General features: G+C 42.8%; 2 protein-coding genes and 1 pseudogene across 2 annotated transcripts in view; all 3 read right to left on the bottom strand.

The window, feature by feature from the left end:
• The window catches only part of PTPN3 (protein tyrosine phosphatase non-receptor type 3), a 161,181-nt gene extending 137,917 nt beyond the window's left edge, over nt 1-23,264 (bottom strand). The window contains exon 1 of the mRNA XM_033237859.1: nt 23,075-23,264. Coding sequence (XP_033093750.1) covers nt 23,075-23,120 — 46 coding nt within the window. The 5' untranslated portion in view covers nt 23,121-23,264. The remainder of the gene's footprint in view (nt 1-23,074) is intronic.
• On the bottom strand, nt 17,605-18,458 carry LOC117098857 (annotated as a pseudogene).
• LOC117099436 (formin-like protein 14) lies at nt 18,709-22,300 on the bottom strand (the record flags this gene model as incomplete). The annotated part of the gene is made up of 2 exons (XM_033238787.1): nt 22,223-22,300; nt 18,709-19,038 (listed from the first exon to the last, which is right to left on the bottom strand). Coding segments are annotated over exons 1-2 (408 nt in total), but the record flags the coding sequence as incomplete, so codon positions are not given.
• Nucleotides 23,265-25,595: the final 2,331 nt, after the last annotated feature.

Raw genomic sequence — 25,595 nt, 5'->3', positions numbered from 1 at the left:
TATGTCTTTTCCTTGCAGCCCGAAAGAGCCTAACTGCGTTAATCCATTTTGTGTTGCTGTAAAGGAGTACCTGAGAGTGGGTAATTTATAAAGAAAAAAGGTTTATTTGGCTCATGGTTCTGCAGGCTGTACAAGAAACATGAAGCCAGCATCTGCTCAGCTTCTGGTAAGGGCCTCAGGAAGCCTTCACTTACGGCAGAAGGGAAGGGGAGACGATGTGTCACATGGCAAGAGAGGGAGCAAGCAAGAGAAGAGGGGTGCCATGCCCTTTTTAACAACCAGCTCTTAGGTGAACCAATAGAGTGAAAACCAATTCGTTACCTTGGAGAAGGCACCAAGTCATTCATGAGGTATTCACCCACATGACCCAGACATCTCCCACTGGGCCCAACCTCCAACATTGAGGATCAAATTTCAACATGAGATTTCAGGGAACACATATCCAAACTGTATCACTAATGAAGACAATGTCTTCCCTGTCTACCACAAATTCCTTAAGGGATGGGTTTGCTCTTGATTACTATACTGGCACAGAACCTGGTATGGTGTCCAGAGCACTCCACTAGCTGTCAAAATTAGCAAATTTAATGAAGCCATCTGCCCTAGGTTCACTCTTGGAAGACACCTTTCCATGCAAGAGGCTCTTACTCTTTCAATTGATAAACCACATCTTCCCATGATGGGAAGATGCTTTGCCAGACACTGGGATACAAAGGCCAATTAGACATGGCTGATCCATTCCTTATAGAGATCATAGACTAATAGAAGAGACATATCAACTATTACAAGGTGGTGAGATAAAAATTAAAGAAGTGCAAGTGAGATACTGAGGGAGTGGAGACTAATCCCATCTGGTGGGTTAGAGAAGCTTTCAAGGATAAGATGATAGTAGAAATGGGTTTGACAGGCAAGGAGGAGTTGACCAGGTATAGAAAGGGGAGAACATTCTTGGAAGAAGGTGAACAAGCATATACATTTAAGATCCATGGTGAGGGTGTAAGGGTGTGTGCAGGGGGACGGTGGGAAGTGTTAGAAAATGAGGTGGAAACTCAGGCATAGCCAGGTGTACAGAGCTTGTATACTGCAAGCAGGAGTCTGGACTTGGTTCCAAGGGCACTGGGGAGCATTGAAGATTTTAAGAAGGGGAGTAACACATTTGTATTTTGCATATTTAAAAGACCCTCTGGCAATAATGATTGTGGAGAAGGCAAGGACTCTTACTAGGTCATTGCACTAATAAAGGGGAACAATGAAGACCACCTGGCAGGCTGGTGGAAAACAAGAGAAGTGAAGGGATGGGAGAGGTAGACCTGGCTACTGAAGAATGGGAGAGCTCCCAGGTTTCTACTTAAACTACTGGGCAGATGGTAACACCATTCATTGAGGCTAGGGTACTTGGAGGGGTGAGAAGGGATGGAACAGAGGTCCTCTTAGGCACATGTGGATCGGAGGGAACTGTGGGGCCTCCAAGCATATATTCTGTAGGCAGCTGAATACCCAGAACTCAGGAGACGTAGGTATTCGGGTGTCATAGTGTGTAGACAGTGGTTGAAGCCGTGGGTTTGATTTGGCTGTCCATCGCTGGTGCTTGCAGAGGCACTGAAAAGTCATCCTCACATGTTGAGGATGATCTTTGGAGCCCCAGAAGAATCCCTAGATGGCATCTAAGAGTTATCCTAGGAAATCCCAAGCAGGGACCATTTTTATTCAACGGTGTGTGGCCGGAACTCTCCACAGGGCTTGGAAGTCAATACATGCTCAGTAATATTGGATGAATGAATTGAGGTTCCCTGATCCTTTGAGGTCACCCAGGCCTGGGGAACCAACATCATCAGGTTCCAAAACTTGGAGGTGATGCTATAGGTTCATATTATGAATTAACCAAGTTAAGAATTATTGTAATTCTGCACTTGCAGAGATCCTCTATCGGTACCCACTGCTATACCATCCAAAGCACCTATTCAAGGTAGTGGTTATCAAAAATGCATGTAAATTAGAATCAGCTGGGGAAATGTCCTACAAATATGGATTCTCAAGCCTCATAGGTATTTTGATTTAGTAGGTCTGGGTTGGAGCCCAGGAAGTCTGGTTTTGAAACAAGCTCCTGAAGTAGTTCTGATGCCCTGTGATGGAGACCATAATCTGGGGAAAGCCTCTGGGGCTGGCTATTCTCCCTTGCCCATCCAGATGTGCTCTCTACTTCTAATCACTCTGCCCTGTGCCTGCACAGCTGCATTCTGTGGCCTGGGACATCTGGGCTTCTTTGGCCTCTGGCTTTCATTGGGTTCCACCAGTGGGAGACCCTAGCAGAAGCTGGGAAGGAGGAGAGACAGGGTGGATATGGAGTCTCCTGGCCCCTCTCTGCAGGCTGTGGTTTGGCAATGGCTGCATCCATGATGCCTGTCAAGCAGGTCCTCTCTCCTGGCTGCAGCTCTTGCCAAATCCTTCACCAGCTCCTCTTCTTCTCCCCTGCAGGCCTAGGGGTGGTTATGGCTTCCTGCAGTGGCTGGTCTCTGGGTGTTTCGCTATGGTTTCCTTTAACCCTGTTCAGGTCTCTCTAAATAATCCCCTCATTACACACTCTCCAGCTACCTCTTTGTTCCCTCTGCTCCTGCCAAGACAGGAAAACAAAAACATTGACTGGAAAGAGTCAAGAATTCTGGGCTCAGTTCAATTCAATTCAGCAAACATTTACTGAGTGAGGTCCTCTCAGCCAGGCTCTGTGCCAGGAGCTGAGGTTACAGAAAAGAACTCAGACATGGCACCCACCTCCTGCAGAGTTCACAGCTTCATGGGAGGCTAGAGGCCCCCTGGTATGGCTACACTCAAGGCGGTAGAGGCTGGGATTGACATGCCCAGTCCAGTGGGAGGCAGAGAGATGCAGAGAACTTTTAGCCATAGGATGCTCCCCTGGGACAGGTGCCAGACAGGGTGACCCAGCCTCTAGGTGATCTGTGTGGTCTGGGTGCCTCCTGCCATCTCCCAAACACCATAATTAAGGCTTCCTTCCTTCTAAAGCAGGTTTAATTCACCAGCCTGCCAAGGCTCCCCTGCCTCCATCCAGAGGGGTGTTTGGGAAAAAAGAGGAAGACTTGTTGGATTAATGGGCTTCAGGGCCCCAAGGTTACAACTGAAGAAAAGCTCTAGCTGGTATGTGCCACAGACCTCCCATTCAGGGCTCATAATTCCACAAACCATCTGCATTGACTTTAAAGAAGGACATGATCTTGAGTAAGTTCCTTCTCTGCCCTGGGCCACAGTTTCCTCATTCCTCAAACAGGGATGAAAAGGTCAGTGCAAGGAGGCTGACCAGTGCTGTTCAGCCAGGAGATTGAGAATAAGAAAAAGTACACTTTAAAGGAGTCTGGCAAACTCCTGTTCATCCTTCAAAAGCCAACTGAGTGTTTTACTTCTTCCAGGAAGACTTCCTGGAGCCCCATAACTTCTCCTTCTCTTGTATTCGTCGTAGTCTCTGGTAACATGACCACCAGCATGCCTAGTCTACCTGACCTCTGGATTCCTCAAACATCTGTCTCTTTCTCTCTAGGTCCCAGCACTGGGCCTAAGGCATATTAGGGCATCAGAAAATGTGTGTTGAACTGAGTCGAAAGGAATTCTTTCTGCAACGGAAGAAGTAGTGCAGAGGGTTCACGTTACAACTTTCAACTTTACAGTGGTGTGAAAGCAATACACATTCAGCTGAACATCAGTAAGAGATACCAATACTTCATTATAAAACAAGCTTTGTGTTAGATGATTTTGCCCAACAGTAGGCTAATGTAAGTGTTTCAAGCACGTTTAAGGGAGACGGGGCTAAGGTATGATGTTCAGTAGGTTAGGTGTATTAAAGGTAGTTTTGACTTAGTATATTTTCAACTTACAATGAGTTCGCTAGGATGTAACTGCCTCATAGGTTGAGGAGCATCAGTAGTAATACTAGTGACCTTATCACCCTTGTTTGAAGAATGAGGAAACTGTGGCCCAGGGCAGAGTAGGAACTTGTTCAAGATCACACAGCCTGTAAGTGACATGGTAGCATTGGGACTTGAAACCAGACAAACTTGCTGACTGCAAGGGCTGGACTCCTCATAGTGCAGGGAGGCTGACCAGTGCTGTTCAGCCAGGAGACTGAGAATAAGAGAACACTTGGATGGAGCAAGTGCTCCTTGCCAGGAACTATTAAGAGCAAATTTGCATCAACGCACTTAATTGCATCAATGCACTTAACCCTGATGGCCTTGTGAGGTATATGTGTGAACAATTCCCAGTTTTACAGATTAAGATCCAGAGACTTGAGACGATTAAGAAATGCATCCAAGGGCGCAGTGGCTCACACCTGTAATCCCAGCGCTTTGGGAGGCCGAGGCGGGTGGATCACGAGGTCAGGAGATTGAGACCATCCTGGCTAACACAATGAAACCCCGTCTCTACTAAAAATACAAAAAATTAGCTGGGCGTGATGGCGGGTGCCTGTAGTCCCAGCTACTCGGGAGGCTGAGGCAGGAGAATGGCGTGAACCCAGGAGGCAGAGTTTGCAGTGAGCCAAGATCGCACCACTGCACTCCAGTCTAGGTGACAGAGCAAGACTCTGTCTCAAAAAAAAAAAAAAAAAAAAAAAAAAAGAAGAAATGCATCCTACATCATACCAAGAAGAGGCAAAACTTATGTAGATTTATCCAGAGCCCATGCTCTGCACCATTGTATTTTCCCCGGGGAACTTGACTCCAATTAAGGATTTAGGAAGAAAGACAGCACACAGCTCAGTGTTATACTGTACTGTACTTGCAAGAGATTTATAAACAGAAATATGCCTCTACATCATGGCTCCCCTACCTCCCCAAATAAAAATAAAGAAAGAAATGGAAAGAAGGACTAAAAGGAAAAAGAATAGTGCTTCTAGGATCATTCTGGAGTACATGAATTTAGAGTTTTGGAAAATTGACAACGTGACAGAGTAAACTGCAGGCGCCTGGTGGAACATGCTTGCTGTGCTGGGGATCAGCTCTGTGATCCTTCCCCTCTCTGGGCCTCAACTGTTTCCTCATCTTTCTTTCAGAGTCTTCTTGACAGTGTTTCCTTTTGGATTGGCAAGTATGGGACAGTTTGTGTCAAGCACACAGTCTCTTTGTGCCCTCTACTGTTCAGTTATAGCACTGTCCGTGGCCTGGTTTGTTAAATTCACGTACATTAAGGTAAGGGGCTGGTGAGCCACAAAGTGCGTCCACAGAAGGCCACAATGTCACTAAGCAAAAGTCAGTCCTCTTCCATCCTGGCAAAGAGTCTAAAGTCCTGTTGATCCTGCCCACACAATTTCAGTTATTTTCCTAGGTGCTTTTTCCTGAGTGCACTTGCACACACGCCCTCTACACTCACACCCAGTACCACCTGTGTTATTAGAGTTATGACATTGTATGGGAATTGCCAGCTGACATGTCTTTTTAAGCATGAGGTCTGGTATTACTCACCTTGATAGTCTCTCCCTGCTCCGTAGGAGAGTGTGTGACATGTAGACCCTCTACTTAAGTTCATGGAATGGAGAGAACAATGAATCAACAAAAGAAGAGATGACAATCTGGAGAAAAGTTGGAGTAAAGAGTTGCAGTCAGAGGGGGAAGTTCTGAATTCAAAACTTTTTTTTTTTTCTTTTTTTAAGGCAGGGTCTCACTCTGTCACCCAAGCTGGAGTGCAGTGGTAGAATCAGGGCTCACTGCAACCTCCACCTCCCAGGCTCAAGCAATCCTCCCACCTCAGCCTCCCAAGTAGCTGGGACCACAGGTGTGTGCCCCTACACCCAGCTAAGTTTTTATATTTTTTGTGGAGATGAGGTATCACCATGTTGCCCAGGCTGGTTTCGAACTCCCTAACTCAGGTGATCCACCCGCCTCAGACTCCCAAAGTGCTAGGATTACAGGCATGAGCCACCATGCCCGGTCTTGAGTTTGGAACTATTGCATCCCAATTTTGGTAAGGTTCTCTCTGCCTGCAACATGTCCCACTTCCTTTGCCCAACTTCGCCTTCATCACATCTCTCCTCCTTGGGGTGTCAGCTTAGGAACGATCCCTTTGGGAAGCCTTCTCTGATTCCCACTGGTCTGAGTGAGATCTGTCTTCATTTGCTTCCTCGCATCCTGAGGTTTTTCTACCAAAATACTTACCAAACTATATTCCAACTCTGATTTAGCTGTCTTTCCCACTAGACTTGAATTTCCACAAAAGCAAGGACTAGGTCTAGCTTGCTCATCCTGGTACTCCCAGTGCTTACAAGGGTGCTTGTGTTCATCCTTTTATTTGTGGAATGAATATTACGTAGAACTAATATGAATGGGCTAACGAATTCCAAGATGGAAATGAAAATCACAGAAGGGACTCAGGGAGCATCTAGCCTTATCTCTTCATTTTACAGATGAGGAAACCGAGACTTAAAGAGGGTATGACTGGACGAAGTTCCTAAAGCCTGTCAGTGGCAGAGCTGGAATTAGTGAGTTATAACGGGGACTTTCTGGACTTTGTTCGCTGTCTGATTTTTCTAAGGAATAAAGGTGTCTTAGGTTCTTGTTACTCAAAGTGTGAACGGCAGACCATCAGCGTTAACCACACCTGGGAATATGCTAAACTCTCAGGACCTACCCTAGACCAGGAGGGCAGCTATCTAGGCTTCTAAATCATTACAGTTTCCTGCAGGAAAGCCATCTGGTCAAGTGGAAAAGAAATCCTAGCCAATGTCTTGTGGCATTAAGTGCAGGCTATACACCAAAGGCCAAAAGTGTAGGCCCCTCACCTCTCAAAAATTTCAGACAGTTTGGAAGTCCAGGGCCTGGCCTGATGGAGGATGATGGCCGAGATTCAGGTGAGCTGATGTGCTGAATAAAGAGGCCTCAAATAAAGAAGACCTCCTGGAAGCACAGCAAAAGCTGACTAGCACTAGTGATGCTGCACATTTCCAACCTTGTAGCTATTTCACTAAACAAATATTTTTATAAATGTATATTTATTTATACAAATAATTCCACCCACACTGCTCAAGGTGGTGGTGAAAGTAATATACGTTTACCTGCTAGTGGCAGTGTAAACTGCAGCCTATTTGGAAAACACTACAACCACATGTAACAACAACTATAAAGTGATTTATCCCCTCAGACAAGGAATGCCACTCACAGGAAACCATCCTAAGGAGATAATTCGACACAAGTGAAAAGCCACATGTGTGAGATGTTTATTAAAGTTAAAAGTGGAAAATACTAAATCAAAAGGGAATGGTTGAGCAAATTATGACATGGTATCTTCATGAAGACCATTCAACATTAATTATAATATAATTAATATGTCCCACTTCATCTGCTTGGGGTGCAATAGTGATTAAGAACATGATCTGTGGGTTTTCAGTTCTGATTCTACCATTTATTGTATCACCTTGGACAAGTTTACTTAGCCTCAGTTTCCTTACGTGTAAAATGGGGATAATAGCAGTACCTATTTTATAGGATTGTTATGAGGATTAAATTATTTAATTGTGTTCATTAAAGTGCCTGGAATAGTGCTTCTCTATAAATTTATATATATATGTGTGTGTGTATATATATATATATATATTTTTTTTTTTTTGAGACGGAGTCTTTCTTTGTTGCCCAGGCTGGAGTGCAGTGGTGCGATCTTGGCTCACTGCAACTTCCGCCTCGCAGGTTGAAGTGATTCTCCTGCCTCAGCCTCCCGAGTAGCTGGGACTACAGGCGTGTGCCACCACACCCAGCTTATTTTTTGTATTTTTAGCAAAGACAGGGTTTCACTGTGTTAGCCAGGATGGTCTCCATCTCCTGACCTTGTGATCCGCCTGCCTTGGCCTCCCAAAGTGCTGGGATTACAGGCAGAAGCCACTGCACCCAGCCTATATCATTTTTTTAAACAGTCAGATTAAATGGTCTGATAGTCGCATACCACCTGATACAAGAATGCTTTTCTTTCGTCTTCAGAGTCTGACCTCCTGATAAGTCTTGGCCCTCCAGGCATATTTCCCAAGGACTCCTTTGAAGACTCAGGAGAGAAAATAAGAGAATATCTTTAACTGGGCTCTGCATTTCATTCTTTACGGCTCTTGTTGCTATGTTGTGTGGCCATTGAAACAGGTGACGTGGGGACCGTCTGGAATTCTCCTTTTCCAGAATTATGCTCAAATGTGGTAACTTCACCCCATACCTGCCTAGACTCCCAGATCTTTAGAGCTTACACAAATGTGTACACACATGCACAAACACACACATTGTGTATGCGGCCTTCTGCAAGTCTCTTCCTGAGCGTCCCTGAGTCCCAGTTGCTGAGCATGAATGAGATTCTTTCCTTCCTCTTTCAGCCCCTTGGTCTGTTTGCAGTGACCTTCCTGGCTTGATGGTCGCATACCACCTGGTACAAGAACGCTTTTTTCAGTGGATAACTACTTGGTCCAATGACAATAACTGCTGCTGGGCACGGTGGCTCACACCTGTAATCTCGGCACTTTGGGAGGCTGAAGTGGGAGGATTGCTTGAGCCTAGGAGTTCAAGACCAGCTTGGGTAACATAGAGAAAGTCTTGTTTCTACAAAAAATGAAAATGTTAGCTGCGCCTGATGGTGTGCACCTGTGGTCCCAGCTACGCAGGAGACAAAGATGGAAGGATCACTTGAGCCCAGGAGGTCAAGGCTACAGTGAGCTATGATCGCACCACTGCACTCCAGCCTGGGAAACAGAGTGGGATCCCGTCTCAAAAAAACCAACAAACAAACCAACCCAGTTGCCATTCATTGAAAGCCCGAAGAGTGCCAGTTGTTTTGCTGCTGTGCCTTTACAAACATCCATCTTCAGAATGAACCTATAAAGGAGGTACTATTATTCCTATCTCACAGCTGGAGTCTCTGAAGTTCAGATACATGAAGGAGCTGGCTCAAGACTCACTAGTCATATGTGAAATATCTGAGATTTTAACCTAGGTTTATCTAACTCCAAAGCCTACACTCAGAATCATGACCCTAAACTGCCTCCCTGTATAGGGATATAAACAAGACGTTTATAATAAATGGTAACTGAAAAAGTAAAAGCTAAGTTACATTGCCACATGAATACAATTGTGTAAAAATATGTCTGCATGTGGACAAAGCCTTGAGAATATTTGCTGTGCAAGACTGATAGGATCATTACTGATTCTTTTCGTTTTGAGTAATTTCCTTTTGTGACACTTATATAGTGTTTTGGTTTTGGTTTGTTTTTGAGATGGAGTCTCGCTCTGTTGCCCAGGCTGGAGTGCAGTGGCACGATCTTGGCTCCCTGCAACCTTTGCCTCCCTGATTGAAGTGATCCTCCTATCTCTGCCTCCCGAGTAGCTGGGACTACAGGCATGCACCACTACAGCTGGCTAATTTTTGTATTTTTAGTAGAGATGGGGTTTTGCTGTGTTGTCCAGGCTGGTCTCGAAATCCTGACGTCCTGGCCTCAAGTGATCCGCCCATCTCGGCCTCCCAACGTGCTGGGATTACAGGTATAAGCCACCTTGCCTGGCCAGTTTATTTTTATTATTTTTTACTGGGTCTTACTTTGTCACCCGGGCTGGGGTGCAGTGGCATGATCATGGCTCACTGCAACCTTGACCGCTCTGGCTCAAGTGGTCCTTCTGCTTCAGCTTCCAGTGTAGCTGGGACTACAGACATGTGTACCACTACACCCAGATAATTAAGCAAAAATGTTTTTTTTTTTTTTTTTTTTTTTTTTTTAGAAATGGGGTTTCACAATGTTGCCCAGGCTGGTCTTGAATCCCCGAGCTCAAGTGATAAGTGCTGGGATTACAGGCGTGAGCGACTGCAACTCGCTGTTATAGACTTTTTGCCATTTAAAAAAGCTACCATCCACCTGCAAAAATTAACTTCCTCTAAAGTCGAATAGTTCTCAGCCTTGGTTGCACATGAGGATTATCTTGAGGGGCTTTTAAAAGGTACCCAATGTTTGGACTCCATCACAGATCAAGTAAATCAGACTCTCTAAGGGCTGGGCCCGGGGAGTGGTATTTTAAGAGAGTCCTCCTATTGGTTTTAGTGTGCAACCAGGATTGGGAAACAACTTCATGGAGAATCTTGGCCTGCCACCCTCCCTCTTCAGGAGAACCTAGCTGACCTATATTCTGCAACCTCGTGCTAATTAACTCAAGCTTTTCCCTCTGCGTTCAGGAAAGGGCTAGCAAGATGACTTTTTCTCTAGTCGTTTTTGCAGAAAGGTACTAGGAGAACTTTTTGGGAGATAGAAATTTTCTATAGCTTGATTGTGGTGGTTACATGACTGTACACCTTTGACAAAACTCCTTTAGCTGTATACTTAAAATTGGTGAAGTTTGTTACTTATACATTATACTTAATTGGGTTTTAAAAAGTTATGACTCTTGAAAAGGAAGAAATAAAACTTATTTGCAGATTATATGTTTTAATATGAAGAAAATGTGAAATTTATAAAGTATTTGATAAGTAAATTTAGCAAAGGAAGTGAATGCAAGGTCAATATACAAAATTCATTTGTACATGTATTATACACACTAGCAATAAAAAACTAGAAAATAAAATATTTTAAATACCATTAACAATAACAACAGAAGCCACAAAATATTTAGGAATAAATCTAATGAAATATTTCAAAGACCAGTACACTGACAACCATCAAACATTGCTGAGAGAAAGTAAAGAAGACTAAAATAAACTGAGAGATAAATCATGTTCATGGATTGGAAGACACAATATTGATAAGATATTAATTTACTTTAAATTGATCTGCAGTTTTAATGCAAACTCAATAAAAATTTCAGCAAATTTTTTTTAAAGTGGAATTGACAAGTTTATTTTAAAATATATGTGAAGCTGTGTGCAGTGGCTCATTCCTGTAATCCCAACATTTTGGGAGGCTGAGGTGGGAGGATTCTTGAGCCCAGGAGTTCGAGATCAGCCTGGGCAACAAAGTAGTACCTCATTTCTACAAAAAAAAAGTCAAAAAATTAGCCAACCTTAGTGGCACATACCTGTGGTCCCAGCTACATGGGAGGCTGAGGCAGGAGGATCCCTTGAGCCCAGTAGATTGAGGCTGCAGTGGGCTGTGTTCATGCCACTGCACTTCAGCATAGGTGACAGAGTGAGACCTTGTCTCAATAAATAAATAAATAAATAAAATTTATGTGAAAGCAAAGGACCTAGAAGAGCCAAGGCAATAGAAGAAGATGAACAGAGGACTTCTAACATCTGATAACAACTTATAAAGCTATAGCAATTAAGATAGTTTGGTACATGGATAAATGAGTAGACAAAGGAAATAGAATAGAGAGTCCAGCAATGATACCAGCCATAAATGGTCATTGGATTTATGACAAATATTCTACAGCAAGTCAGTGGAGAAAGTGTCAACTTTTCACTAAATGGTGCTGGGTCAACTGGATATCCATAAAAAAAGAAAGAAGAAAGCTAGATCTTTCATACCATACACAAAAAGTCGTAATGAATCATAGACATAAAAGGGATAAAATAATGAAGATTCTAAAGGGCAACATAACAGGATATCCTCATGATCTTGAGGTAAGCAAAGATTTAAAAATAGGATACAAAAAAGTATAAGTCATGAAAGAAAAGCTTGATAAGTTGGACTTCATTAAAATGAATAACTTCTGGCTGGGTGTGGTGGCACACGCCTGTAATTCCAGCACTTTGGGAAGCCAAGGTGAGTGGATAACTTAAGGCCAGGAGTTCAAGACCAGCCTGGCCAACATTGCAAAACCCTGTTTCTACTAAAAATAGAAAAATGAGCCAAGCATAGTGGTGCAGGGCTGTAATCCCGGCTACTTGCGAGGCTGAAGAATGAGAATTGCTTGAGCCGGGGTCAGAGGTTGCAGTGAGCAGAGATTGTGCCACTGCACTCCAGCTTGGGTAACAGAGCAAGACCCTGTCTCAATAAATAAATAAATAAAAATTATAAAATAAAATAAAATGAATAACCTCTTATGGTTAAAGAGAAGAAATAGGTTTTAGTATTTGATAGTAAGTAGGGAAATTATAGTTAACAGTAGTTTCTTGTATATTTTTCACAATAGCTAGAAGAATTGTAATGTTCCCAACAGGAAGGAAAGATAAATATTTGACGTGATGGGTATCCTAATTACACTGGTTTGATCATAACACATTGTGTGCAGGTATGAAAATATCATATGTACCCTCAGAACATGTACAACTACTACATATCAATAAAAATAGATAAGTAAAATGAATAACTTCCATTCATCAAAAGGCACAATTAACAGAGTGAAAAGGCAAGCCACAGACTGATAAGGGCTATTAGCAATACACATATATCTGACAGAGGACTCATAATCAGAATATATAAAGAACTCTTACAAATCATTAGGAATACCATCTAATTCAAAAATAGGCCAAAAACTGTAAAGATTACTTCACAGAGAAGAACATCCAAATAGTTAAGAAGCAAATGAAAAGGTGTTCAACATCATTATACATTAGGCTAAGCAATTTGAAAGCACATGATATCTCCCCCATTACTTGTCATTGAAAGCATTATAATATCTAGTGTTGGCAATGATATAGAACAAACGGGGATCCTTATGCCTTAATGGTGGATACAGCCATTTTGGTCAATTATTGGACAGCATTTACTAAAGTTTAGCAAAAATAAATCTTATGTCCAAACAATGTCACATGACAAATACCCAAGACAAATGAGTTCTAATGTTTGGCAAAAGACATGTATTTGAACATTCTTAGCTGCATCATTTATAAGAGCCAAACTGGAAACAATGCAAATATCCATTAACAGTAGAGACAAAAGATAAACTGTGATATGCTCATCAATGGAATACTACATATTAATGAAAAAGGACAAACTCCTGCTATGCACAATAAAGTGGACCAATCTCACAGATGAGCAAAAGAAGCTAGACATGAAAGTGTACGTGATCTCTGATTTCACTTATATGAGGTTCAAAAACAGGCAAAACAGATAAATGGTGAGGAAAGGCAAAATAGTGTTTATCTTTGGCAGTTTTTATTTGGGAAAGAAGCCTTTGGGAGGGCTGGATATATTCTTTATCTTGATTGGGATGGTCATGTCAAGAGTATATAGAGTGTAAACAAACATTCACTGAGCTGTCTTGTTAATGTTAGTGCATATATATATATATGTTATGTCTAAAAAAATTCAAATCTCTGTGTGTGTATAATAGTCTCTTTTCCTTTTCCTTCTCCTCCTCCTCCTTCTTCTTCCTTGTGTGTGTGTATATGTGTGCCTCTAGAGTCTGAAAGTATTAGTTGTACATATTTAATCATCTTAATTCTACTTCCTTGTGTGTTAATTTTCTTTCTTGATATTGGTGCTCTTCTCTGATGTTGACTTTCCTTAAATATTTGGCTACTCCTGGCTGCCTACTCTTCTTTGACTTTAGAAATCTCTGTTAAGCTTATGATTATTGTAGATATGGTCCAAGTAAATGCCTCCCATCATCATGGGGGAGGACAGGCTGCATGTTGGTAGTTTTTCTCTGGTATGAGGATTCCTTGTCTTCTACCCCTTGAATTTTCTAGGAACCTGGGACCTCTGTATCTATACTCAGCACTTCCACCTGGGAGAGATGCTGCTCTCTGTCTGTCATGGCACATGAAGGAGAAAGAAGGGTTGCAGGTCCAGCAGCTTCTCAAAGTGGTTCTCAAATCTTGGTCTCTGAATCAGCTGCATCAGCACCACCAGGGAACTTATTAGAAATGCAAATTCTCAGGCTCCACCACAGACCAGCTGGATCAGAAACTCTGGGCTGGGGCACAGCAATCTGTGCTTTAACCATCCCTTCAGGTGATACTGATGCCCATTCAAGTCTGAGAACCACTGTCAGAGACTGTGCCCCAGTTAATTTCCCGGAAAATCACTCCTCCTCCTCCTTGATCCTTTTTCGCAGCAGGAATTCTTGTATTTCCAGCAAGGCTCCTTTATTCCTGTTTCTCCTTCAGTCCATTCCTATCTATTCTCTATCATTCAGAAACTCCTCATCATTTCCGGTGGGTTGGTAGCAATCGTTCTTGCTTTCTAGACTTCTAATGAATTAAAACATTTTTTAATTGGTAAAATACATGTAGTATAAAGTTTACCACCTTAAGCACTTAAGTGTATGGTTTAATAGTGTCAAGTACATTCACATTGTTGTGCAACCATCACCAATAACCATCCGCAGAACTTTCATCTTGCAAAACTGAAACTGTATACCTATTAAACAACAATGCGTCATCTAATAGATTTTTTAAAAGCATATGAAATGGAATGTGTTGGGGGTGGGGATTTACAGTTACTGGATGCATATGCTCTGCATACCATCTTTTCTTATTTATTTATTTTTTGTAGAGATGGGCATCTCACTATGTTGCTCAAGCTGGTCTTGAACTCTGGCCTCAAGCATTTATCTTGCCTCAGCCTCCCAAAGCACTGGGATTATAGGTGCGAGCCACCATGTCTGGCCCGTCTTTCTTTATTTTATTGTGGTAAAATATTCATAACATAACATTTACTAGTGTAACCATTTGTAAGTTATAGTCCAATGGCATTGAGTTCATTCACTTTGTGGTGCCACCATCACCACTAACCACTACCCATCTCCAGAACTTTATCATCCCAAACTAAAATTCTGTACCCATTAAACAACATTTCCTCATTCCCCAACTTCCATCAGCCCTAGGCAACCACCATTCTACTTTCTGTCTCCATGAACTTGACTACTCACACAAGTGGGATCATATAATATTTGTCTTTTTGCGATTGCCTTATTTCACTTAGCATGTTTTCAAGGTTCATCTATGTTGAAGCACGTGTCAGAATTTCCTTCTCTTTTAAGGCTGAATACTATTCCATTTATGAATATAGCATGTTTTCTTTATTTATTCATCTGTTGATAGGCACTCCGGTTGCTTCTATTTTTTGGGTATTGTGAATGGTGCTGCTATGAACATGTTGTATCAATATATCTTTCTCCTTTCAATTATTTTGGGAATATAGCCAAAAGTGGAATTGTTGGATCATATGGCAATTCTGTTTTTAATTTCTTGAGGGAGTGCTGTACTATGTTCCATCGCACCTGCATCATTTTGCATTCCCACCAGCAATGCACAGGGATTCTCATTTCTCCACATCCTTTTCCTAATGTGTCATTTTCTGGGTTTAAAACAATATCCATTCTAACGGGTGTGAGATGATATCTCATTGTGATTTTGGTTTGTATTTGCCTAATAATTAGTAATGTTTAGCAGCATTTCATGTCCTTATTGGCTATTGATATATCTTCTTTGGAGAAATGTCTATTCTAGCACTTTGCCTATTTTTGAATTGGGTTGTTTTGTTATTGTTGTTGAGTTTTATGAGTTCTCTATAAATTCTGGATATTAATGCCTTATCAGATACGTGATTTGCGGATATTTTATCCCATTGTCTGAGTTGCCTTCTTACTCTGTTGAGAGTGTCTTTTAATGCACAAAAGTTTTTCGTTTTGACAAAGCCCAATTTGTCTATTTTGGCTTTTGTTGCCTGTGCCTTTTATGTCTTATCCAAGAAACCATTGCCAAATCCAATGTCATGAAGCTTTTCGCCAATGTTTTCTTCTGTAGATGTCATCTCAATCCAACCCCTAACAGCAGTTTTCAAGTGTCCACTAGTTAAACCTCAATAAGATCTAGCTTTTCCCACCCCCTTCCTGCCCCTACCATAGCATGAATGTTGAAAACCTGGCAATTTTGTTGTCAGCTCAGGGTATAGGTAGGGTGCTCTTTGATGAAGGGCTAAGACAAGCTGGGGTAAGGTCAGAAATCTGGATGGCCTTGATCTTATTAACCCTGATCATGTCAAAAGGGTCATAGGAATAGCAGAAAAGGCAGACCTGTTGGAATCAGTTGGTTCTTGCTCAAAATCTTGGTTTACACCCACTTGCTGCCACTATTAGCTGGGTGGGGGGGGGTCTTGGGCAAGTTCTATAACCTCTTTGGGCTTCAGTTTTGGTTTTATTTTTAATCTTTAAAATGAGGATAATAACACCTACCTTCAGGTGTAGTTTTGAGAATGAGAGATAATGCATGGTCAGGCTCCTAGAAGCTGGGAGCTCTACTTATATTAATTACATCATGTGAGATATGGTTGTTACCCAGTACATCCACTCTGCTTGGCCTCTAGCCTGTGATCATCTCCCCAGGCCAGGCTGGTACATTTTCATCTCTGGATCCCAACACTTGATCCTCAGTGTGGCACATGGTAGGACCTCACTAGACATTTGCCAAGTGATTGATTTGGAGGTTGAAGGGATTTGAAGAAAATCCCTTGCATTCTGCCTGAAAGCCACATCACTGTAATAGGACACAGGTTTGGAGTTGTGAGTATGAGAACTCAATTGAAATGTATTCTACCTCTTGGAATGTATTTCGTTCCACATTATGGATACCAAAGAATGCCAGAGTTTCTCTCTTTCCTCTTCATTTCTGCTGTTAATTTTTACTTTCCAAATGAAATGAGTCTTATGTCTAAGAATTTTAGAAGGGATTTTGGTGGGGGTGAAACTGGGTACCCAAATGTTCCGATCTTAGCACTGAAAGTCCAGGAAACCCCTCAGTCCTGGGCTTTCTGTCAGTCTAGCTGGCCATTCTCAAAAGACTAATGGAAGCGAGCTGGCAGGTATGTGAACTACAAGATGGAGATTTTTTGGAATCCCCTTTAAAGTTTGATTTGATAGATTCTGTATGGTTCTGGTCAGTTCCATTGAATTTGCTACTTCAGGAAGTATGGAACAGATTAGATTTTCATTCTGGTTTCATTCAGATTTTTATTCTCTGTACAAAGTAATCCCATTGGCTCTTTATTATTATTAGTTAAGACCTTTATTAACAGGTGCTTGCAGTTTGTTGGCGTTTTTGAAAACATCAAGTTGTAAACTTTTATTACAAATTAAAAATGAAGTTATTAAAAATCTCAACCTGACCAGAGAGGAAACAATTTAAAAACCTTTAAAGGCGTATTGAGAAAAAAACAGGCTCTAAAAAAAAACAAACACATTTGTTATGACCAAAAAGAGACGTCTTTAGGTAAAAATAATAAAAACCCCATGCTGCTTAGATAATACAGATAGTTCTATTTATCTGGTCAACGGGCAAAAAGCAAGCACTTAAGGTCTTCAGCTCCAATCTTTTGTTCATTTCTTATTGCTGGAATTTGATATTTCTTCTTGTTGGATGACTAAACTGGGTGATGGTAGAGATGGTAAGTCGGCATTTACTCAGCCCCGCCCTACACAGCCTCGGGAGCTGACGAATTCTCAGCTGGTGGATCGGTTGCTTTTGTCTCTTTGCCATCTTGTGGTTTAGGGTTTTCTTTTCTGTTTTTCTTTTTCTTTTTTTTTTTTTTGAGACGGATCCTCGCTCTTGTCCCCCAGGCTGGCGTGCGATGGCGCGACCCCTGCTCACTGCAACCTCTGCCTCCGGAGTTCAGGCGATCCTCCTACCTCAGCCTTGCGAGTAGCTGGAACTACATACAGGGGCCTGTCACCATGCCTGGCTAATTTTTGTATTTTTAGTAGAGACAGGGTTTCACCATATTGGCCAGGCTGGTCTCGAATTCCTGACCCCAGGTCATCCACCCACCTCGGCCTCCCAAAGTGCTGGGATTACAGGCATGAGCCACCATGCCCGGTCGGTTTAGGGTTTTCTGGGCATCTGCATCGGTAATTGAAGTTGCGGCGGTACCGACGTTGAGGTGGCTGCTGACCTTGGGTCTCACCTCTTTGATTTTCTTTATCCTCTTCATTGCCGTCCTCTCTAGGCTGTCTTTGGCAAGGAGGGCCCCTGCGGAATCGTGGTCTATATCCCTGATACATACTCTGCCGCACGGATCTACCTTGTTCTCCCGCACTCTGGTTGTCAGCATTCTCCATCACTTCTCCCTGTACAGGAAGGTTGGAATACCGTGGCCCACGCCCATAGGGTCTCCGCATGTAGGAAGGTGGGAACCGTCGCCTGCGGTAGGGCCAGCGTGGTTGAGCCTGGCCTTCAGGAGCCCTCTCCTGTCCCTCGTTCTTTCCCCTACTCTCACTATTCCTGTAATTTTTGCTGGTAATTGGGTGGAGGACCCCTATGACATGGATAGCATCTATAAGGGTTACGGTCTGCTGCATATTTACTGCCTTGAACTGGAAGACCACCAGGACCTATAACATGTGCCCTTTTCTCCTTCAACAACATCAGACTCCACAGTCTCTCCATTTCCTACACTGCGAAGGTACCTCCTGGGGTTTATTCTTCTTTTTGGCAGTCTGGGGTACAAATATATCTTCCTTGATGTCTTTCCTGTATGAAACCATATCCGTTCTTATGTTGAACCATTTTTTTTTTTTTTTTGAGACGGAGTCTCGCTCTGTCCCCCAGGCTGGAGTGCAGTGGCCGGTTCTCAGCTCACTGCAAGCTCCGCCTCCCGGGTTTACGCCATTCTCCTGGCTCAGCCTCCGAGTAGCTGGGACTACAGGCACCCGCCACCTCGCCCGGCTAGTTTTTTTTTGTATTTTTAAGTAGAGATGGGGTTTCACCGTGTTAGCCAGGATGGTCTCGATCTCCTGACCTCGTGATCCGCCCGTCTCGGCCTCCCAAAGTGCTGGGATTACAGGCTTGAGCCACCGCGCGCGGCCTATTGTTGAACCATTTTACTATTCCCAAAACCTTAGTTGCGATGACCTTCTTGTCCCCGCCGGCAGGTGCCGCTGTTGTGAAGCCGCCTGGGCCACCGCTTCCTGCGCCGCTGCCCGTAGTGCCTGGCGTTGTGTCACCGGCGCTGAGGGCGGGGGCAGTGGGCGGCTGCTGGGTCTTGGCCTTGCTGCTGAAGGTTGCAGTGATGGTAACTGGGGCCAGCTGCGGCAGCTGCGGCTTCTCCCCGGGTGTGATGGTAACTAGCGCCGGCGGCGGCGGTGGGGGCTGCTCAGGGATCTCTGGGGTCCGCTCTCCGCTCCCGCTACCGATCGAACTCTTGGCTCTCTTAAAAAGTTAGTGTGGCCGGGCGCGGTGGCTCACCCCTGTAATCCCAGCACTTTGGGAGGCCGAGGCGGGTGGATCGCCTGAAGTCAGGAGTTTGAGACCAGCCTGACCAACATGGTGAAACCACGTCTCTACTAAAAAAAAAAAAAAAAAAAAATTATCTGGGCGGAGTAGCTTGCGCCTGTAATCCCAGCTACTCGGGAGGCTGAGGCACTCGGGAGGCTGAGGCAGGAGAATCACTTGAACCCGGGAGGCCGAGGTTACAGTGAGCCAAGATGGCGCCACTGCACTCCAGCCTGGATGACAAGAACGAGACTCCGTCTCCAAAAAAAAAAAGGTTAGTGTGCAGTAGTTTTGGACATGCTGAAGTGACTAAAATTGAGACTGAGAAAAATAAGTGTATTAATCGTGGATCATAGCTCTTTTTCTAAACCTATTTTTGGACTGCATTTTGCTCTAATAAAAAACAGGCTTACTTGGAGAAGTATTTGTTCAAAGACAGGTCTTTATGAGTAATCTTTGGAGGAAGATGAAGTGGGTTAATTTTACTTTAAAAGCTCTGTGGGATGCCAAAGCTGGTAGGATGTGCGAAAAGATGGGCTTATGGTATTTTAAAAATCAATCTGAAAAGAGTTGTGATTCGTATTTCTCATCCCAGTTAATATTCCTGAGTTTGAATTTTGTGAAAGATCGTTACAACAACTTAACTGAAACATGATCAGGCAGGTATTTCATATTCTGGTACATTCTTTATGATCATTCACTGGCTGGCAGACTCCACATGTCGTTTCGCTGGGTCCAGGAACCTCCCTGCTGTTGTCAGCCTCCACTAAAAAAATTCAGTGTAAAATATAGACCTGATCCAGTCATGTTCCTGCTTAAAAATCCTTACTAGCTCTCCCACTTCTCCCAGAATAAATAAAGTCCAAAGACATTCCAGGCTTGCAAGAGCTGATCGTCAGTTGATCTGGTAAGCTTATTTTCTGTTTTTTATACATCCTTTTTTTTCCTTTTTTTGAGACAGAATTTCCCTCTGTCGCTCAGGCTGGAGTGTAATCGCGTGATCTCAGCTCATTGCAGCCTCCGCCTCCAGGTTCAAGTGATTCTGGCGCGTTAACCTCCTGAGTAGCTGGGACTATAGGCGCATGCCACCAAACCCAGCTAATTTTTGGATTTTTAGTAGAGACGGGGTTTCACCATGTTGGCCAGGCTGGTCTTGAACTCCTGGCCTCAAGTGATCTGCTTGCCTCGGCCTCTCAGACTACTGAGATTACAGGTATGAGCCACTACACCTGGACACACATCCTCTACTTCCTCTTTTTCTTTCTTTCTCTTTTTAAAATTAAGGTGAAATTCAATAACATAGAATTAACCACTTAAACAAGCAATTTGTGACGTTTAGTACATTTACAATGTTGTGCAACTGATACTACTATCTAGTTGCAGAGCACTTTCACCACCCCAGAAGGAAACCCTGTACCATGAAGCAGTCACTCCACATTCTCTACTCCTTTAGCCCCTGGCAACCACCAATCTGCTTTCTGTCTCTATGGATTTGCCTATTCTGGATATTTCATATACATGGAATAATAATAATATTTGACCTTTTGTCTGGCTTCTTTCACTTAACATAATGTTTTCAAGGTTCATCCACATGGTCACATTTATGAGAACTTCATTCCTTTTTATGGCTGAGTAATATTCTGTTGTATGGATATATCATACAACTTGTTTATCCATTCATCCATTCATGGACATTGGGTTGTTTCTACCTTTTGGCCATTGTGAATGGTGTATGCATATCCATGTATACCGATCTTCAATCCTTTTGGGTAGAAACCTGCAAATGGAGTTACGGGGTTGCACAGTAATTCTGTTTCACATTTTGAAGAACCATCAAACCATTTCCCCTCCTTTCTCTTGTGTTCCAATAATACAGTACATTCAAGACAATTTTTGTCAAAGCACAATGATACGATGTCTTTAATTATAACAGGCTGTATATGTACCTAAGGGCAAGGACTGTGTCATTTGTGAATCTCCAGTACCTGGCACACGGCTGCACAAAGGTGCTCAATAAATGTTTGTGGGATTGGATGGGTTACAGACAGCTTTATCCTTAGGGAAGATATGGTGTAGGTAAGGCTTTGAATATGAGAAGAGCTAAGTGTGGGTAGGGGTAGGGAAGGCAGAAAAGACCTTGTCAACTCCTTTGAACAAAGGGAAAGGAAAAAGCTATGATAGAACTAGTTCCCCTTAGACCTGGGTTCTCTTGCTGGCTTGCCTTTGATGAACTTATTGTAAATCTCTGGGAAGTTAAATTCCCCTCTGTCAATGAGAACACTGAATATTTTAGTGATATTCAATTTTTTTGTTTGCTTTAAGTTGTGGAAATATTCCCTGCCCCTCCCTTCCGCCCAACCTCAATATGAAGTCACAAATGAAAGCCCAGTGTGGTTGGAGTGTGCGTTTGAGGGAAGGGAAGAGTGCAGGGCAGGGCATGGACCTGGCTCAACACCCTTCCTCTTTGTAGCCCCAAGGACCTTGGCAGGACTCCAAGACTCCAAGGTCCTGGCATTTTCTGAGCCCCCATCAATAGCCTACAAAGCTTCTGTTCTAAAAAGATTAAGAAAGCATGAACAAACACAAGTACATATTATTGTGCAAAAAAGTATTTTTCCAAGTAGTAGAGGGGTCCTTGAGGATTTACATAGCAACTTAAACAAGAAAAGAACCAAAAGGTCTTTCTAAAAAAATTATAGTGAGTAGTACCCTTGGTTAAAAAGGGAGTTTCCAACCCCCTCCTCAACTCATTACACTTAAAAAGAAAAGATGTAGGGCAGATTACTTGAACAGAATTGTCAAACATTTTTATTTTCCTAGCTGAACGGATTCCTGCACCATGAGAGCATTTCCTCTGAAAATGTCCTGCTCTAAACCAAAGTTGAACATGTGAGTGGGCAGGTCGAGTCTTGTCTATATATTCCAGGTTTCCTTTTTTTTCTTTCTGTCTGCCTGGCTCTCTCTCTCCTGGTGAAATGACTTGGAATTATGACATCTACACTCTACTCTCACGTTGTCTTTTCTTTCTAGTTCTTTGCTTCTGAATTAATCTGAAAGATTAGGGCTTAGCCAAGTCCTCCAGATAACTTCCTGACATGCCAATTGTGTTGGCAAGCCTTACTGGTCCCTCAACAATGATCATTGCTGACACTTGACTTCCTTTGGTCCTGTTCAATTCTTTATTTCCACTGAAGCTCATTTGTAGGCAGCATTTCTGCCCGAACTTCAAAATCTTCTATTTGTTCAGGTTGAGAGAAGTTATTCAGGCAATGAGAGAGAGAGATGGTTTACACAGATGTCTGAATGAGCCAAAACCACATTGCTCTTATCATTAGCATTCCCACTTGCTGTCATAGAAGTGTAGTTTAAGCCATGATAACCACAAACATTATTCATATTCTACCATTAGCCCTCTCATTCACTTTTTGTGAGACTTCCTGAAATTCCAGAATTTCTCCTAAAAGGGAGTTCCTATGCAATGGCTGCTTCTTTTTGTATTAGAGCCATGTTATAAACATAGAAAGGAATTTCAATTTTAATATAATATTCCTCCGATTTTCCTTCCTTAATGTTAGCTTTCACTTCAAAATGGGCGTAAATGTAAGCACTGTAATATTTTCATCATTTCTTTTTTTTTTTTTTTTTTTTTTGAGACGGAGTCTTGCTCTGCCGCCCAGGCTGGAGTGCAGTGGCCGGCTCTCAGCTCACTGCAAGCTCTGCCTCCCGGGTTCACGCCATTCTCCTGTCTCAGCCTCCCGAGTAGCTGGGACTACAGGCGCCCGCCTCGTCGCCCGGCTAGTTTTTTGTATTTTTTAGTAGAGACGGGGTTTCACCATATTAGCCAGGATGGTCTCGATCTCCTGACCTCGTGATCCGCCCGTCTCGGCCTCCCAAAGTGCTGGGATTACAGGCTTGAGCCACCGCGCCCGGCCTTTCATCATTTCTTTAAATGCAGTTTTTGAAAGGAACTTACAGTTTTCTGGAGGATGCCCACAGGATAATCCCTCTTGCTCCACCATGATGCTGTTGGACTACTGGAGAATTGAATACTGTAATCCTTTACATAGCACTTTAAAAATGATTTAGAAAAGCTAAAGTCTGCCTTGGAAACCTCAGAACTTGTCTCAGAAATCTTGCCTCAATCGGCTTCCAAAGTGTAATGTAACATGATTATTTTCCTTTGGGGAAACCTGTGAAACAGGTCTTGGAGCTCCATTTAATGTGTCAGAGTTTTAATTGATTCTTTGCCGTGTCTGTTCACCCCATAATAGCAGCGCTAAGCACAGGACGTGTTTTACAGGAATAGTCACCCCGAGCTTAGCTTGTTGTCACATAGCAGGCAGACAATTTCACAATGAAAATAAATCTGTTTCATGTCCCGAGAATTTCTTCCTGATGAAGTGTTCTTTGCTGATGTTGAGAGTGTGATCATTGATATCCGCCAGTTAACACTGATGTGATGTGGTTCCAGGGAAAACATTGCTGTTCCTTGCCAGTTCTAGAAAAACAGTTTGGTTGACAAGAGGGGTACCATGGAACTCTGATCCTTGAGTTCATTTACTTTTCTCTTGCTTCTTGGACCACAAGATAGGAGTGATTCCCATGCCCTTATTATAATCTCATATAAAGTACCTTCATATATGTTATCTTACTTGAACCTCATGATAACATTGTAAGGAGGGCAGATCAGGTATCATTATCCCCACTTTACAAACCAGAAAACTGAAGTTCCAAGAAATTTGTAACCTACTCAAGGAACCACAGATAATAAGTGGCCAAGAAAGGACTAAAAAGTAGATGCTCTTTTTTGTAATTACCATTTTCCTTGGAGAGCAGCCGAGACTGCTCCACCAAGAGCTTGCTGCAGCAGAACCTCCCTACCCACATTCATTCATTCATTCATTCATTCAAACAAACACTTGTAGTGAGTATGAATTTTGGGGTTCAGAATTCAGATCTGTAAAACCAAGTTAGTTTTCTCTCTCTCTCTTTCTCTTTCTCTCTCTCTCTGTCTCTTTCTTTCTAGACGGAGTCTCGTTCTATCACCTAGGCTGGAGTGCAGCGGCGCTATCTCAGCTCACTGCAATCTCCACCTCCTGGATTCTCCTGCCTCAGCCTCCTGAGTAGCTGGGACTATAGGTGCACACCACCACACCTGGCTAATTTTTGTTTTTTTTTAGTAGGGATGGGATTTCACCGTATTGGCCAGGCTGGTCTCGAACTCCCAACCTTGTGATCCACCTGCCTCGGCCACCCAAAGTGCTGGGATTACAGGCATGAGCCACTGCACCTGGTCATATTTTTCTGTAACTTTAATTAAACTCTTTCTTGGGCATTCATTCCTCCTGATGGCAGAAACTTAGTCAACTCCAGGTTTTCTCATGCAGCTTAGGGATCTACCCCTCTTCCCTTTCCCCCCAGGTTTGTGTATAAGTTCAAGCCATTGAGTATGTGTGTGTTTGTGTGAGAGAGAGAGTAAGAGTGAGACAGAGACAGACACAGAGAACATCTGTTAATGACTCGTAATATCCCAAATTTATTTGCCTAGCATGTTTCAGATTCCTGTTGGGTGGGGGTACACAGAGATGAGCAGCAGCATCCCTTCCTTAAAATGTTCAGTCTAGTGAGAGAAGAAGAGAAAGGAGAGTTTGGCCTTACAGTGGGATGCAGGCTAAGAGAGATCCCATTATCAAAACCAATGCAGTAGGGCTTGGCTGATTAAAAGATGTGTAAGGTGACACTTGTACCTTCCTCAAAGATCTAAGCAAAGACTGTATGATTCTACAATTTCCCTGTTACCCAAGCTATTTGGTGTTCACAACATTGGGTAACTGATCAGAGCTCAGATTCAACTGGAAAGCCAAAAGAAACTTAATAATAAAACAATTATAATTTTGTATCTATGATCTCATTGGACCTTCTCTACCTCTGTGAGAGCTAAAAGGGTTATTCCTCTGTGGCCTATACAAAATTAGCATTACTCAGTGGCCTCTTCTAGGCACTATTGCATGCTGAGAAATGGCAATCTGGCATTGCAAAATAATTTGAACTTTTACTTGTGTCTCTTAAAAAAGGACTGAAGAGAGTATATCATTACATAAACTCTCTCCTCTTCCTTCTTTTATCTTCTCTTTCCTTTCTCCTCCCCTTCCCTTCCTATTTGTTCTGTCTCATCTATCAACCATCCATTCATCCAGTCACCTGTCTCACACCGAGCTTCTCTTTCCCTAGTCCAAACTCACAGTCCAAATCTTTCAAGCTAACTTGGTTTTAAACAAATAAACATTCCTGTTTCAGTTTCCTCTAACATTCTTTTTTTTTCTTTTTCTTTTCTTTTTCTTTCTTTTCTTCTTTTTTTTCTTTTTTCTTTTCTCTCTCTTTTTTTTTTTTGAGACAGAATCTCACTCTGTCATCCAGCCTGGAGTGCAGTGGCACTATCTCAGCTCACTGCAACCTCCACGTCTCCGGTTCAAGTCATTCTCCTGCCTCAGCCT

Source organism: Trachypithecus francoisi, unplaced genomic scaffold (assembly GCF_009764315.1).
Source record: "Trachypithecus francoisi isolate TF-2019V2 unplaced genomic scaffold, Tfra_2.0 Lachesis_group16, whole genome shotgun sequence".
NCBI lineage: Eukaryota > Metazoa > Chordata > Mammalia > Primates > Cercopithecidae > Trachypithecus > Trachypithecus francoisi.
Note: the sequence above shows the minus strand (reverse complement) of the source record. Positions and strands in the feature narration are given on the sequence as shown.